Genomic DNA, 14064 nt, shown 5'->3' with positions numbered 1-14064 from the left:
AAAAGTAACCTAACAAAAAAAAGTGCCTCAAATGAGCCACAAAATCAAGTAAATAGAAAGTATCAAAACTTGCAACGGTTGTCACTATTGTTCTCGCCTAATTGTAAATAATATTCAAAAGAAATTGAATTTTGCTTCATTGAAATACAAAGTTTACTCAAATTTATATATATATATGTATTTATTTTAGTATTTTTAAAATTTAATTTACTTTTTAATATATTAAAAGCGAACTTTTAATCTAGTATCTAATAGGTATTCTTTTAACACTATCGGCTTAATATTTATATTTCTTAATACTTGACTTTTGAACCTATCCAAAATTAGTCAATCAACTATTTAATCCATAAATAATACCATTTTTAGTACATTAAATAATATAATTATCTCACTTAAATTATGTTCAACATTTATCTATTGAACAAAATATATATAAATGTAAATGTGTGAGTTCTCCGAGCGTCTCTTTCATCCATTTACAGCTCGTCGGAACTGGAAGTGCACCGATCAACTATTTGTTCGCCGGAAAGCTTAATCCGATGGCGCAGAAGCTCAAGGTTCTCATCGTCGGAGGTACTGGTTATATCGGAAAATTTATCGTAGAGGCCAGCGCCAAAGCTGGTCATCCAACCTATGCATTGCTCCGGGAGTCTACGCTCGCCAACTCCGCCAAGTCTCCGATCATCGATAATTTCAGGAGCTTGGGGGTCAATTTTGTCTTCGTAAGTTCATTACAATCTGTTTCTCTTGATTTTGTTGTTTCGTAGCTAAGAACATTCAGGCTGAATGTTTCCGATTTTCTTGCTTTTCTATTGCGTTCACGAATAAGTAAAATTACGTTTGTTTACTCCAATTCCGTCGAAATGATCGTTTTCTGTTTGGTTTCTCTCAAACTAATAATGTACATTTGCTGATGATCGATTAAGTCATTCACAATTCACATTATAAATCCACAAAATCTGTGGAACGAAAACAATTTACGTAGTGGAAGATATCATGTTCAATTTTGCTAAAACGCTGAGAATTAGGGCAGGGCGATATCTTCGACAATGAGAGTCTGGTTACGGCGATAAAGCAGGTTGATGTGGTGATTTCCACCGCCGGCCGTGCTCTGTTAGCGGATCAAGATAAGATCATATCTGCTATCAAACAAGCCGGCAATGTCAAGGTAACCTTCTAACCAAATTTGTTCGACATTTTGCCAATCATCGATACTGCAAGATGAATTCTGCCACGAGAGTTCATGTGGATTTTGAAACGTTTGAGCGATTAAGTTTGTGTGGTTACAGAGATTCTTTCCCTCGGAGTTCGGCAACGATGTGGATCGCGTCCACGCAGTGGAGCCGGCGAAATCAATGTTCGCCGCTAAGGTTGAAATTCGTAGGGCTGTTGAGGCAGAAGGAATCCCCCATACGTTTGTGGTTTGCAATTTCTTTGATGGTTACTTTCTTCGCAACTTGTCCCAGCCAGGCGCCACCGCCCCACCTAGAGACAAAATTGTAATCTTAGGGGACGGAAGTATCAAAGGTATAAAATGTTGATTTCATTCTCTTGATTTTTTTATTGGACTTCTTCCTTTGCCGGGTTGTTTTGCAGTACCATATCCCATTTTCTTGAGCTGAAATGGTTTCCAAAGTGACAGCCTCCCTGGAAATTCAAAAGATTTTGAACTGTTTCATTGGTTTTTTGTTTTTTAAATCAGAAACTTCATATGAACATGTTAGGAAATACATAATTGACTGCAAAAATGAAGCAGCATTATTCATGATCAGTTTCTTGAATGGAAATGGATTTAGTTCAGCAGCACCTCACACTGTTCATTCTGCATCTGTTTCGTTTCCTGAAGTAATTTACAGCAAGGAATAAGTTTCTACATATACATGTCATATATAATTGACTGCAACATGAAGTATCATTTATAACTTAACCAGTTTCTTGAAGGGAGAAATGGATTTGGTTTCAGCAGCTCCTCACACTGTTCATTCTGTATCTGTTTTGTTTGGTGCAGTGATTTACAACAAGGAAGAAGACATTGGGACATACACCATCCGAGCCATAGATGATCCAAGAACCCTCAACAAGATCTTGTACATTAGACCCCCAGCCAATATCTACTCGACCAACAAGCTAGTTTCGCTGTGGGAGAAAAAAATTGGCAGGACCCTTGAAAGAAGCTATGTTCCAGAGGAGGAGCTGTTGAAGAACATCCAAGGTTGGTTGGGCAAAGCAACAAATTTTTCATTTCTGCCTTGCTTTCTAACTCAAAGACCAATAACAAATCAATGTTTGCTAATCTTTTTTTTTTTTGCAGAGGCCCCATTTCCACTTAATACGGTATTAGCAATCAGTCACACTGCGTTTGTGAAGGGAGATCATACCAACTTTGATATTGGATCATCATTCGGAGTGGAAGCTTCAGAGCTGTACCCAGATGTTCAATACAGACTGTGGAAGAATTCCTCAACCAGTTTGTCTGAGGAGAAAACAACCCCCATGGTCGTTTTCTTTCAATGGGTGTAAGTAGCTGTAGCCTCTTTTTAGGTATAATAAGGAACTGCTCTCAGGAGCATGCTCCTGGGTGTAGGGTAGCAAAGTTCCAACTCCCAATTATCAAAAAATAAATGAAAAATAAGGAGCTGCTGTCGTTTCAAAACAAAGGCAATTGTAGATGGCCTCACCGACCAAAAGTTGCATTATTTTTTCTTTTTCTAAATACGAGGGTAGAACAAAATGTTAATTCTTTGTGTTTTTTTTCTCTGACAGCAAGTGTTAGAATGCTCTCTCAGATACTTACTATAGCTGCAAATTCTGAAGGTAGACCGATAATGTAATGATGTAATATCAGCTGGTTTTGAATAAAACCATACTATCAATTGGAAATAATTGTTACTAAGTTGCAATTCAGGAGTCAAAAAGTCGATAGATACGAGACCGTAATTTCTATGATTTTCAAAATTTTATCATAATCTTATGAATTAGTTAAATCTCTCAAAAGTGTCAATGCTATTATGAGATGTTCATGATTCTTTTATGTAGAACATTTTCTTTACACGTGATAGAGTGGTGATGAACTGACATTCAATATAAGGTATATGAGAATATTAAATCAAGGTTATGAAAGTTAAAAGTTTAGATAAAAATATATATATATGAAACCAAATAGGCTTTCAAATAAAAAGGAAATGGATTATGGATAAAAATGGCTGGATTTTACCTATTCGAGAATTGCTCGATGGGTATCTATTACAAAATTCAATCTCCCACCCCATTATTGTTAAAATAAATGATAGATGCACAATAAAATTATTGGGTTAAATTACCTTTTTTCCTAAGCTTTGGTTTAAAAATCACACTTTTAAATCCACTGTTTGAAAATTACTTCAATTAGTCCATAGTGTTGGGTATTCGGTTTAGCCAACTTAACATGAGGTCTTGTATTTAACAATAAACTTAGCTTTTAAAATTAAAGGGAAAAAAACCTTCAAACTTGAGACTATACCGAACTTGGGCAGAGACTCCACAACAGCTTTTGATTGATAAACAATAAAATATCAAATGAATCAACTGCAAAATTGAACACCAGAGATGAGTACAAATTGGAAGAATCCTTCATCTCTCTGTATCACCATCTTTATTTGTTTCATTTCCTTCCTTTCTTAGCCGAAGAAGCCTTCGCGGATCCACCCTTACCTCTCTGAGCCTTCAAGTTCTTTCCCTTTTTTGAACCTTTACCCTGCTTGCTCATTCCGTGCTTCCTTGCATCCTTCTTCATACGTCGATCGACCCGGACTTTACCCTTGCCAACCTTGACTTGAACTCCTTTCTTTGCTACCACGAATTCCTTTTTGGGCCTCTGGGGTACTGCTTTTTTGTATAGTTGGTCGATCATCTTCCTCTTTGATCGATCATTTATATCAGCCTGGTCTGAGATGGCGTTTGCCTTCTTGCGAACCTTCTCGAGTTTCTTCATTGCAACTCGCTTCTTCCGTGCTTTAGCTTCAGCAACCTTCTTGGCAGGGCGGGCATTGATTTCTTTAAACTGTGCTCTCATTGCAGCAATCTCCTCTTTGGTAACAGGCTTTATTGGTATACGGTGTCTTCGCTCTTCATCCAAAAACCAGTTGGGCAAGCCTGCATCGTCAAACATGTATTTGTTATAAGAATCATCGAGAATCTGCTCTCTTTGCTTTTTCCTCAGCATCTTCTTTGCACATGCCAATATCTCTGCTTTTGTCTCAGGATCTTCATCCTCCGATGATGATGAATCATCGCTCGAATCTGTAGCCGGGGCAGGGACTACCTCAAATCCATCGTCTGCCTTATCAGTCTCTCTTGCATTCTTTGAAATATTTGACTTCTCTCTTGCATTCTTTGAAATATTAGACTTGGCCTCTTTAGAGACACAAGTTATTTCCTTTGGTTCATCAACCTGCATATCATCTTCGCTATCCAACATCTCCATATCTCCCTCCTGTGCTGCTTCGGCAAAGATATCCTGACTGAACCACTTGTTTGCGATCTCCTCTTGAGTTGGCGCTTCACCATCATCAAGCGATACCATCAGTGGATTTTTATCCTCGTCTACCAGATTTTCGTCAGAGTCATAATCAGATTGAATACCATCACCTCCATTCTCATCCTCCTGCACAGCCAAACTCCAAAGTGAGGATAATAAATCATCAGCAACTTGTGACTAAATATGCTTCATATGACCATATTTCTACTTCACACACGTGAATAATGATGTAATGAAGTTTCCTATTACAATTTCTACCTCCAAATGACAATTAGTAACCTATGCCTATGGGAAATAATGGATAGAAATCTCATGTGCGCACACAACAAAAAAAACCTGAAATGAAGAGAGAAAAGCAATACCAAACTAAGTGACTGGAAATAAATTGAATTAGTTATCATTCAAAACCTTTACCCACTACAGCTTCATACCTCAAGCACCTCGGCATCATCAGAATAGGCTTTTTTTGCACGTTTCCGCTGCTTTGTACTTCCTTCCTTTCTGGCAACAAAGCTTTCATAAGCCTGATCCAACAATGACTCCATACGTTCATCATACCTAGAAGAATAGCCTCAGTATGCATCACAAAATAACAAAAAGCAGAAACTTATTACTCCATTCTGAAAGTTAACAGTATTAAGCGAAGGGAGAGAACACCTTCTGCGCTCTTCATCAGAGTCAATGTCACTAGCTGAGGACCCATCATTTTCCACTTTGGCTACATGATTTTCATATTCTCCCACCTCAACATTATCATCATATTCGGTCGAATCAATTCCTCTTAAACCCTTCTTATCCTGGTCAAAATACAAAGGCAGATGAATTTCACAAAAAGATGCAAAGAAGTCTAATTCCAAAAAAAAAAAGCAAAATAAAAAAATTAGGGAGAAAATATTCAAGGGAAAGTATACCTTAATGGAACTAAGAGAGAACAAGTCGGGATCACCATAACTATCGTCCATGACATCTCGTTGCATCCCTGTTGCTTTCCTAGCTTTGTCCTTTAATATACAGAAAAATAGCAACTCAATCAGCTACCATGTGACGTGACTTGTGATAAAAGAGTAAGGAGAAGACATGATCATATTCAGGAGTTTTTATTTGGTGGGGAAAAAGATTCCATAATTCCAATATAGACTGATCAACCCATGCTTACTTCTATTCTACTATTTGATAAAAGATAGAACTTACACAATTGGCAGTCAAGTCAAGTGGAAGGTTAAAAAGAACATGCGCTTCCCACTTTAAGTCAAAAGGTCGCACATAGCAGTAAGTTAAAAAGAAAGTTGTAGAAATTTAACAATGAATTAGACACCGATACTGTATGGAGATAAGACCTAAGTTCTTTTTTACCAAATAACATTATAAATAGTAGACCCCAAGTGCCAAAAAAAAAGAAAAAAAACTAAACAGCAATCATTTTCTAAATAAAACGAACATTAGATTACAATCAATTGAAACACCATATTCTATTCTTGTGTAAAAGAACAACATATTTAATTCTCTGTAAACATTAATTCCAAGAGGATGGAAAATTGAGAGAACTCTGCAAGAGAACAAACCTTAGCTATCCTTTTTGCAAGTCGCTTCTTTTCCCTTCTCTTCTTTCGCTCCATATTGAAGGTCAGCTGCTCCATTTCATTTAGTATTTTATCATCGTCATCCTGCTTTACCTCATTTTCAGCATCTTTAACAGAAGTAGATGTAGCCTTTTGACTGGGAGATAAGGCCTTCCTTATGTGCAATCGCCACCTAAATGAAGCATTATAAAAGATTTCAAAACCATGAAGTAGTAAAGCCTCATGGAATCAGAGAATTGTCACAGAGTTGTATATGGATGTGTGCAAATACAAAACCCATCATTACACTGAATCAACCTTTACAATCCATTGCCTTCCTTCTTTTTACAGGTAATCTCCCAGGCAGAAAGCAATCTAATGTCCTAAATATACATGTTCCTATCAGGTGGAGCGAAATGTAAATTAGACTTATTCATAAGCCTAATTACTTGTGGCTCTGCACTACCCTACACTACAACTATGAAAGCAATGCAAGACCTGCAATCCAGTAAAGACAAGGCTACTAAGCCTACCAAGAGAAGTTAGAAATTCTGTTATATAGGAGGGAGCATTTCGTGCATGTATATGTGAGGCATAATTTTGTAGTTACAGACGAGATAAATATTCTGGTACGTGTAGGTAGAAAATATTAAGGGAGAGAGCTAGGGGCATTCTGATTAGTATTACGATTATTTAGGAGGAGGACCTCCTGAAGAGCTTGGAAAGTCTGTAATCTCTTTTCTGTTTTCATTTCACATTAATGAAATAAGTACTATGAGTCCTATCAATCCAAACCAAACAGCAGCAGCAGGAATTAAAAAGGTCTTATTAGAAAAGAGCTATACAAAGACACGCAAAAGATGCAAAAAAATAAAATCAAATCAAAAGACTGAAATGCAATTATCTAGAAGGGTGAGAATCATACTTTAGCAGATGCTTAAAATCTTGCTTGCCCAAGACACGCAAATCATCACAAAGTGTCTTAACCTGTTAGAGAATAGGCACTTGCTTAGTATTCCATATGATGATTTCTACCTTTGAAAAGACAAATACTAAAAATACAATACCTCTTCAGTTGTTAAATCATGATCCTTAATTGGCAAACAAGCAGAATCATCAAAAGTTATGGAGGTCACAGATCCTAGGATCTCAAGAGGAGAATCTGACCAGATGAAATTAGAAGCGGAAGACACTTTTCGAAGAGTCATATCTCCATCTTCATATCTATTATCACAAAAAATATTAAATAAATGAACAATTCTGCACTGGCATAAAGAAGACAATTATTACCACTGATCTCCACCACTACCCCTCTCTCCCACCCATTGCTTATCACCGGAACAAATTTAAATAAATTAGCAACCCCTTTGAACTGCACAAATGAACAATATTTTCCCAGCATAAAGATGAACATGAGCATTATCCCTCTTTCACGCTACCATGCTTTGTACCTAAAACCATTGGAAGTTTACTCTCTCCCTGAAACCCTTTAGACTAACATACAGTTTATTTCTAAATTATAACAGTTCAATTGTTGCAGGGAATCAGTCAAACATGGCATAGACAAATAATGAATGAAACATATGAATATGTCCTTAAAGTGAAGGAATACCCATCACGATGTCTCTTTTGTTTTGTTCCTCTAAGTACGTCCACAACCTACACAAAAACAAAGGATTTAAAATAACATATTGACGATTATGATGAATGAATCACATACAAACTGAATATGTAAATAAAAAATCACACATTTTAGCTTCATTTGGATGCAGTAACAATTACCTTTCGCTGGGGTTCTACAGATCCTTGAAATAGGTGCTTCACATCAAGAAGACGAGGATCAATCTTTGCAGGAGCCTTATACCTAAGACCCAAAACATATATTTCTGCAGATGCAGATCGACTAGCTGCAGGTTTGTCCACCTCAACCTTTTCAAATAACTGCAAAGCCATTTGAATGTTTACAAATTGCAGATAGAAAGAAACAAATGACCATGACATCAATTCGAGTAGAAAAATTACCTGTTTGAGACAGTATAGGACAGAACTGTAATCTTGAGACCTGAAAACCTGACAATGAAAGAGAAATAAGCAATCAGAAGCCAGTCATGTCCAGGCTGAAAGAAAAGAGTGCTCATAGATATTAACAATATAGCAACTTAGCATATCCAGGACACCAGTATCAAGTGATCCATTAGTAATAGCTCAACTCAACCAGTAAAGTCAATTAGTTTAAAATTCACATCCAAAATCTTAATCCCCTGTCCTACTCGTATTTATATTTTTTAAAAAGGAAATCTCAAATGCATATCGCTTATATAATCCCCACAGCCACATCCTTGACACAGGAGCAAAGGAACTATAGTAAAATGATGTAGGAGGACCGAAAAATTACCTTCACTCATCAATGAATGTCATAAAAGGGTAAGCAGAGCCTAAAGCAAAATGAAAGAATGAAATTTACTTAAGCTTACTACATAATAAAAAGGAAGTCGCCTAAGATTTAATTATTGAGAACCATGACTGAACTGGGATTCGTTTGTTTGTCAACTAAGACTAACTAATAGAACGAGCTATAGGTAAGTTAAGGACAACTTACCATTCAACTAATAGTTAATTATCAAATAAAAAGAAACACCATGGAACAAGAACAAAACACAGAGGATTATAAAACAATTGAATACCAAAATCAAAACCCAAAATAAAAAAACAAACCTACCTTGGTTACGAATGTACCCCTGGGAGCCAGTAATTGAGTAGCTAATTTGACTGAATCAATAACCAAGGAATTCTGGCTCATAGCCTCCTGCGCCCAAGCTCCACCGACGTTTGGGGATCCATCGTGCAAGACCAAATCGAAAGCTGGGCAGCCTTTCTCGTTCATAATCTTCTTGAGCCTGGCCTTGCACTCGGGCTTGGTGATGTCCTGCTCGATGGCGACCGCACCGCGAACCGGCGCAATGGGAACCAAATCGACGCCGACGACGAGGCTACCGACAGGAACCCGCTCGACGGCGACTTGCATCCAACCACCGGGGGCGGCGCAGAGATCGAGGACGGCATGGGCGGAGCGGAGGAAGTTGTATTTGGAATCGAGCTGGGCGAGTTTCCAGGAGGCACGAGAGCGATAGCCATGCTCTTTGGCGAGGCGATAGTACTTATCCAAACGATGCTTCCCCTTGACTTTGCCCATGGCGGAATTGGGATTTTGGTGGCGATGGCGCTGTGGCCTTTAGGTTTTTAGAGGAAGAAGGAGAGCCCAGCTTTTTATTACTCCTCCGAATACCCCATCGATAGTGGCGACACAGGTTAAGGGTTTTAGTTTAGGGGTTTTCCATTTTTCCCCCTCTTTTTTTTTTGTTACAAAGACGTGGGTGGGTTCAAACCGATGACCTCTTGAAGTCTTAAAGCTAGGTTCGATTTGACCTAATTTATTAATATTATTTAATTCATAATAATATGATTAAAATTATGCCATTAAAAGTGAATCTAGACAAATATGTTTACCAACTTAAACATAGTCGACTAATTAAGATAAAAAAATAAGAGTTAAAAACATAAGAATTTTTATCAAATGACATAATTATTTTTCTTGAAATGGAAATTTAAATTCATGAATTTTTATATGAGATAGATATTTTGATCAATTAAGCTACACTGGAACTTACGGTATAATTACTTTTAAATTTTATAAATAAAATACATACATGTATGTCTATTTTTAAATACATAAGTGCAGTAAATTAGACACTTAACGTTACTTTCCGTTTGAAAATCGGTTACATGTATGCTAATTTACCAACCATGCCAATAATTTACATTGGACTTTTATAAATATCATATTGTGTATTACATTTTTAAATATGTAAGTATGGAAAATTACACCGTTTAACCTTTTAAGAAAAATTACACCTTTCAAAAATTTGTTACATAAATGTTATCTTTTCTTTAAAAATTTAGGATTTTAAGGCTAACGTTAGACAGTTAACCCGTGATTAATCGGGACGCACCTATATAAAAAAAAAATTCTTTTCTTTAAAAATTAATTCACTAACCATAGCAATAATTTAGGACTTTTTGTAATATTAATAATTTTTGAACTTGTTTTTCAAATATTTTAAACTTCACATCATATTCTAAAAATAATGCTTCAAAAAGAAAAGACACACAAACAACATGCAGACACGCGACCTTTGGAACATCTTTTTAATAAAATAATTTTGAAGTATTACTTTTTAAATAAGTTTGAAAGTTATAATATATTTTTAAAAAGTTTTAAAATTAGCAATATTTTTTAAGAATATCCAGTGTTATGTATATTTTCATCCAGAAAGTATTATAAAATACGCTTGCATTTAAAATAAATTTAACATTTAGTCCTTAAAAAATTTATTTAATCTCTAAAACTATTTAAAAGTTTCAAATATTAACTTAGCCAAATAAAATAGCAGGAACCAGGAGATGCCCTGAAACTTAGCATAGTTTGGTAAAATAAATATCATTACACAATTTACCCAACATTGTCAATTGAATTGCCTTAAACATCAACCTAGGCTTAAATTTTCAGGTATCTATAACTCTCCAATATACCTAATAATTGAGTTTTCCCAATCATGACTCTGTCACACAAAACTCTCAGATATCATTATCAATATAATCAAACACACAAAGTTCCCTCCCACGTGCAATTTGGGGAACTCTACAACAACACTGCCAACTCTATCAGCTCAAATTTGCATCATCAAGACCAGAAAAAAGGATGGGTTGGGGGAATCAAAACCAGAAAACAAAGATTTGCAATGACGCCCGACTAATCGCAGAAGGCAACGTGTATAAACTGATAATTTCTACAACAGCAGTCCTTCAGTTATCATAAAGGGTTTGGCATAAGCATGTCCTGTGCATCGTCAATGTTTAAATCCATAAGCAATCTTAACTACAAGTAACTTCAATGAAAAAATTTTCTGCTACTGTGAATATCCAGGTCTCTAATTCCTCTCTCCATTCAGTACTTGTACTAATTGCTGTAAATAATGAGCCATGTGCTTCAATCGTCGTTGGAGATACCGCTACTTGCAGAAGCTTTCTTGCCACCGTACTTCTGTAAAATATCAAAGTTTTGATTATCTAGTTTTTTTCTCAACAAAATGGAGCAACTCGAGAAAGGTCAAGGGAGGAGAAAGAAACAGCTGCATAATGTATTAAAAGTATTTGGTAAGTCACCTGCTTTCCAAGACTAAATGGTATGTATTTGTACTTGATCATATGTGAAATCTGACGCCTCATTGTCAGGACAAAAAGGACAATCCAGTAACAAAGTAAAATAGGCCAGAAGACAGGAACGTCAAATATGGAAAAGAAGGTCATTACAAAGGCAATGCAAAACGCCTTTGTAAAAGAGTACCTGCAAACACAAATTTTCATTTTTATGAGAAATAAAGTAAAATTTATTTACTTCAACAAAAGGGAAAGTTGGTACAGGGGTGGAAAATAAGAACAACACCAAAGAACCCAAATGGATAATCAATTGAAGCGTTCAAATTCAATTATCCAAGTTTCACACCCTAGCATGATCTCGAGGGGATGGCAGAGCTCTCCCGAACAAATTAATATAAGAAAGTGAGAAAATGCCAGGGAGCAAGGGAAGCCTTTCTTTTAATAAGTAAACTGAAAGAAGCTTAGGGCCTCTCCCTCAAGGTGCAGAGTAGACTAGCATTTATCTAATAAACATGTCTACTTCACTAAGCCTCGGGGCAATATTTGAGAGTGCCCAAATTATTACGTCACCCAACAAAGAGGTTAACATTTTCGAACCATTATCATTCTGAGTGACTTCTATAATGTCAAGGAACTTCTCCACACAGAAAATAGTAGAAAGAAAAAAAAAGGAATAGAAACTTGAAGAGAAAAAGGATAAAAGGTAAAAAGGAAGTCATTAACCATCACGACACAATAAGGTACAATGAGACCAGGTTCTTCTAAAACCATCAAAATTTCAATGAGAACTGACAAATATAAAAGCATATTTTTCCATATGATGATTGTATCTTTCCCTGTCTTGTTTAAATTACCAAGCCACAGGAAAATGCCTTCCTGCTCCACTACATTTTAATTCTTGAGATATCAACTATATAAGCTCAAGGCAGGTGCAACAGTGCAAAATAATAAGCATGACAGTATGGACTCAGAATGTCAAAATAACCATATATATAATGAGCAAAGCCCATTAACAAGCACCAATGAGTAATAATTAAAATGAACAAGAGATAGGCACAAAAGAGGCACAAAAGAATACTTGTAGACAGATATGAGATATCTTCACAACTTAACCAAACTCTGCCCACCTCACTGTCAGTTTCCCTCATCGCTGCCTATGCCTTTTTTTTCTCCATTGAAGCCAACCAATTAATAGTACCAAACTACCAGTTAAGAGTACCAAACTTGACATAATAGATAAACAGAATACTGCGGATCGAATATGTATTAATGAAACAACAGAAAATCAAACTTCAAAGTTTACCAGCCAAATATAAAAAAGAAAATAATGCTTGCTCATGAAGGAAATTCCATAGTTACCAGAACTTAAATTCTGGAAGTCGTCGAATGAATGGCTTGAATTCATCTGAACCTTTCGTTGGCAGCAAAGGTCCATCTGAAACTTCCATCTCTGGGTCAACCAAGGGCGACAAAAATCCAATCAACAGATTGAGTATATAGATACCCAGACCATATGAAACAATGTAGAACCCTTGCACATAGTAGACCCTCAATGCATAAATTGCCAACACAAAAATGGTTCCAATCCATCTGTAGACAGCATGTGGGGTAGTCTTATCCAGATAATATTGGTAAAGCCGTGAAATGTCATGTTGCCACTGGTTCAAGGGTGCTGCTGCTGAGGCCGTATCACCTCCTATACCGTCCATTGAATACTAAAAGCTTCACTATCTGCAGATAACCCATACAAGTTACTCTAACTTATTGCACTTTTGGCATAACAGTCACAAAATCTGCAAGTTGATAAGCGCCAAAAAAGGATGAAAAAAAGACCCCAATACATTAATTAGAGTTTCCCCCTCCATCAGAGCGAGAACGAAAAAATTCAGAATGTTGCATAAATTTTGGGATCCCGGAAGCAAAAACTTTCAAGGGTCCATACAGTGAAAACTTTCTAAGGTTCGGTCCAAAAATTGAAGACATAGATCAACACAACGACTCTCCTCGATTAGCGGTTCCTTTCTCAATCCCACCCAGCTAACATTAGGGTTACACACAAAATGCATCTTCACTATTAGATCCGCAATGGAGACGCTCCAGAAATCGTCAATCAGAAGAAATTCCTAAAGATAAAATAGAGAAATACAAGAGCATACCTGAAATGTAAAGCAAGACAAAAACACGAGACGAAATGGAAACACATCTAGAAAAGCTAAGAAAACCAAATTCATCCTCAGATACAGGCAAGATTGGGAATCTAAGAGAACCACACATCAGAAAATCAACATTAAAGAAGGAAGCGGTTCCGAAAAATGAACGAGGTCTAACCTCGGGAGTAAGATTTGAAGCTCAAACGAAACGACGGGGGGAGATTCGGAAGGTAAGGAGGCGAAACACCAGCAGATCTGCGAGTTTTTTGGGACTTTGGTTTTTCAATTACTTTTCTAAATTTTTGGAGTAATTATTCTTCGTTCTGTGTAAGAGGAGAGAAAAGTTATGAATAATTCGTTGCTGTCACGGACTTGAGGTTGAAAATGAAAGATTGGGTCACCGATCTCGTTTCAGGAAGAGACGAAAGATAATTGGTCTGTTATCTTAAAATTCTTCGGGTACCTGTGAGAATAGCACCTTGAAGAATATGCCATTGCCATATCCTATCCCTTTGCCACTGCTGGCTGAGGCCCATTTAAACGGTGCTGGGCTTCTCTAGTGGGCTGGGCCTTGGGATTTCTGTCTTTTGAGTAGAAAAGGTAGTAATGTCACTTCGCGCCT

At 36.7% G+C, this 14064-nt stretch overlaps 2 protein-coding genes and 1 pseudogene across 3 annotated transcripts; 1 reads left to right on the top strand and 2 right to left on the bottom strand.

The window, feature by feature from the left end:
- The first annotated feature begins 429 nt into the window (after positions 1 to 429).
- On the top strand, positions 430 to 2955 carry LOC111015392 (phenylcoumaran benzylic ether reductase POP1-like; annotated as a pseudogene). The gene is made up of 5 exons (XR_015789400.1): positions 430 to 722; positions 1034 to 1168; positions 1290 to 1527; positions 2009 to 2212; positions 2312 to 2955. The product of XR_015789400.1 is annotated as a phenylcoumaran benzylic ether reductase POP1-like (transcript).
- A 549-nt stretch (positions 2956 to 3504) lies between these two features.
- Positions 3505 to 9368, bottom strand: LOC111015464 (FtsJ-like methyltransferase family protein). The gene is made up of 11 exons (XM_022290493.2): positions 8795 to 9368; positions 8098 to 8145; positions 7858 to 8016; positions 7688 to 7734; positions 7143 to 7299; positions 7001 to 7062; positions 6079 to 6268; positions 5428 to 5517; positions 5174 to 5313; positions 4948 to 5074; positions 3505 to 4642 (listed from the first exon to the last, which is right to left on the bottom strand). The coding sequence occupies exons 1-11, from the start codon at positions 9266 to 9268 to the stop codon at positions 3641 to 3643; spliced, it is 2496 nt and encodes an 831-aa protein (XP_022146185.1). The 5' UTR covers positions 9269 to 9368; the 3' UTR covers positions 3505 to 3640.
- Positions 9369 to 10886: 1518 nt separating this feature from the next.
- Positions 10887 to 13821, bottom strand: LOC111015523 (protein RER1A). Its single transcript, XM_022290581.2, has 4 exons — positions 13621 to 13821; positions 12652 to 13023; positions 11299 to 11479; positions 10887 to 11176 (listed from the first exon to the last, which is right to left on the bottom strand). The coding sequence occupies exons 2-4, from the start codon at positions 12999 to 13001 to the stop codon at positions 11123 to 11125; spliced, it is 585 nt and encodes a 194-aa protein (XP_022146273.1). The 5' UTR covers positions 13002 to 13023; positions 13621 to 13821; the 3' UTR covers positions 10887 to 11122.
- Between the last annotated feature and the right edge of the window lie 243 nt (positions 13822 to 14064).

The sequence above is a fragment of the Momordica charantia genome (genome assembly GCF_013281855.1).
Source record: "Momordica charantia cultivar OHB3-1 chromosome 2 unlocalized genomic scaffold, Mcharantia_2.0 BLBB01000002.1, whole genome shotgun sequence".
Lineage (NCBI taxonomy): Eukaryota > Viridiplantae > Streptophyta > Magnoliopsida > Cucurbitales > Cucurbitaceae > Momordica > Momordica charantia.
Note: the sequence above shows the minus strand (reverse complement) of the source record. Positions and strands in the feature narration are given on the sequence as shown.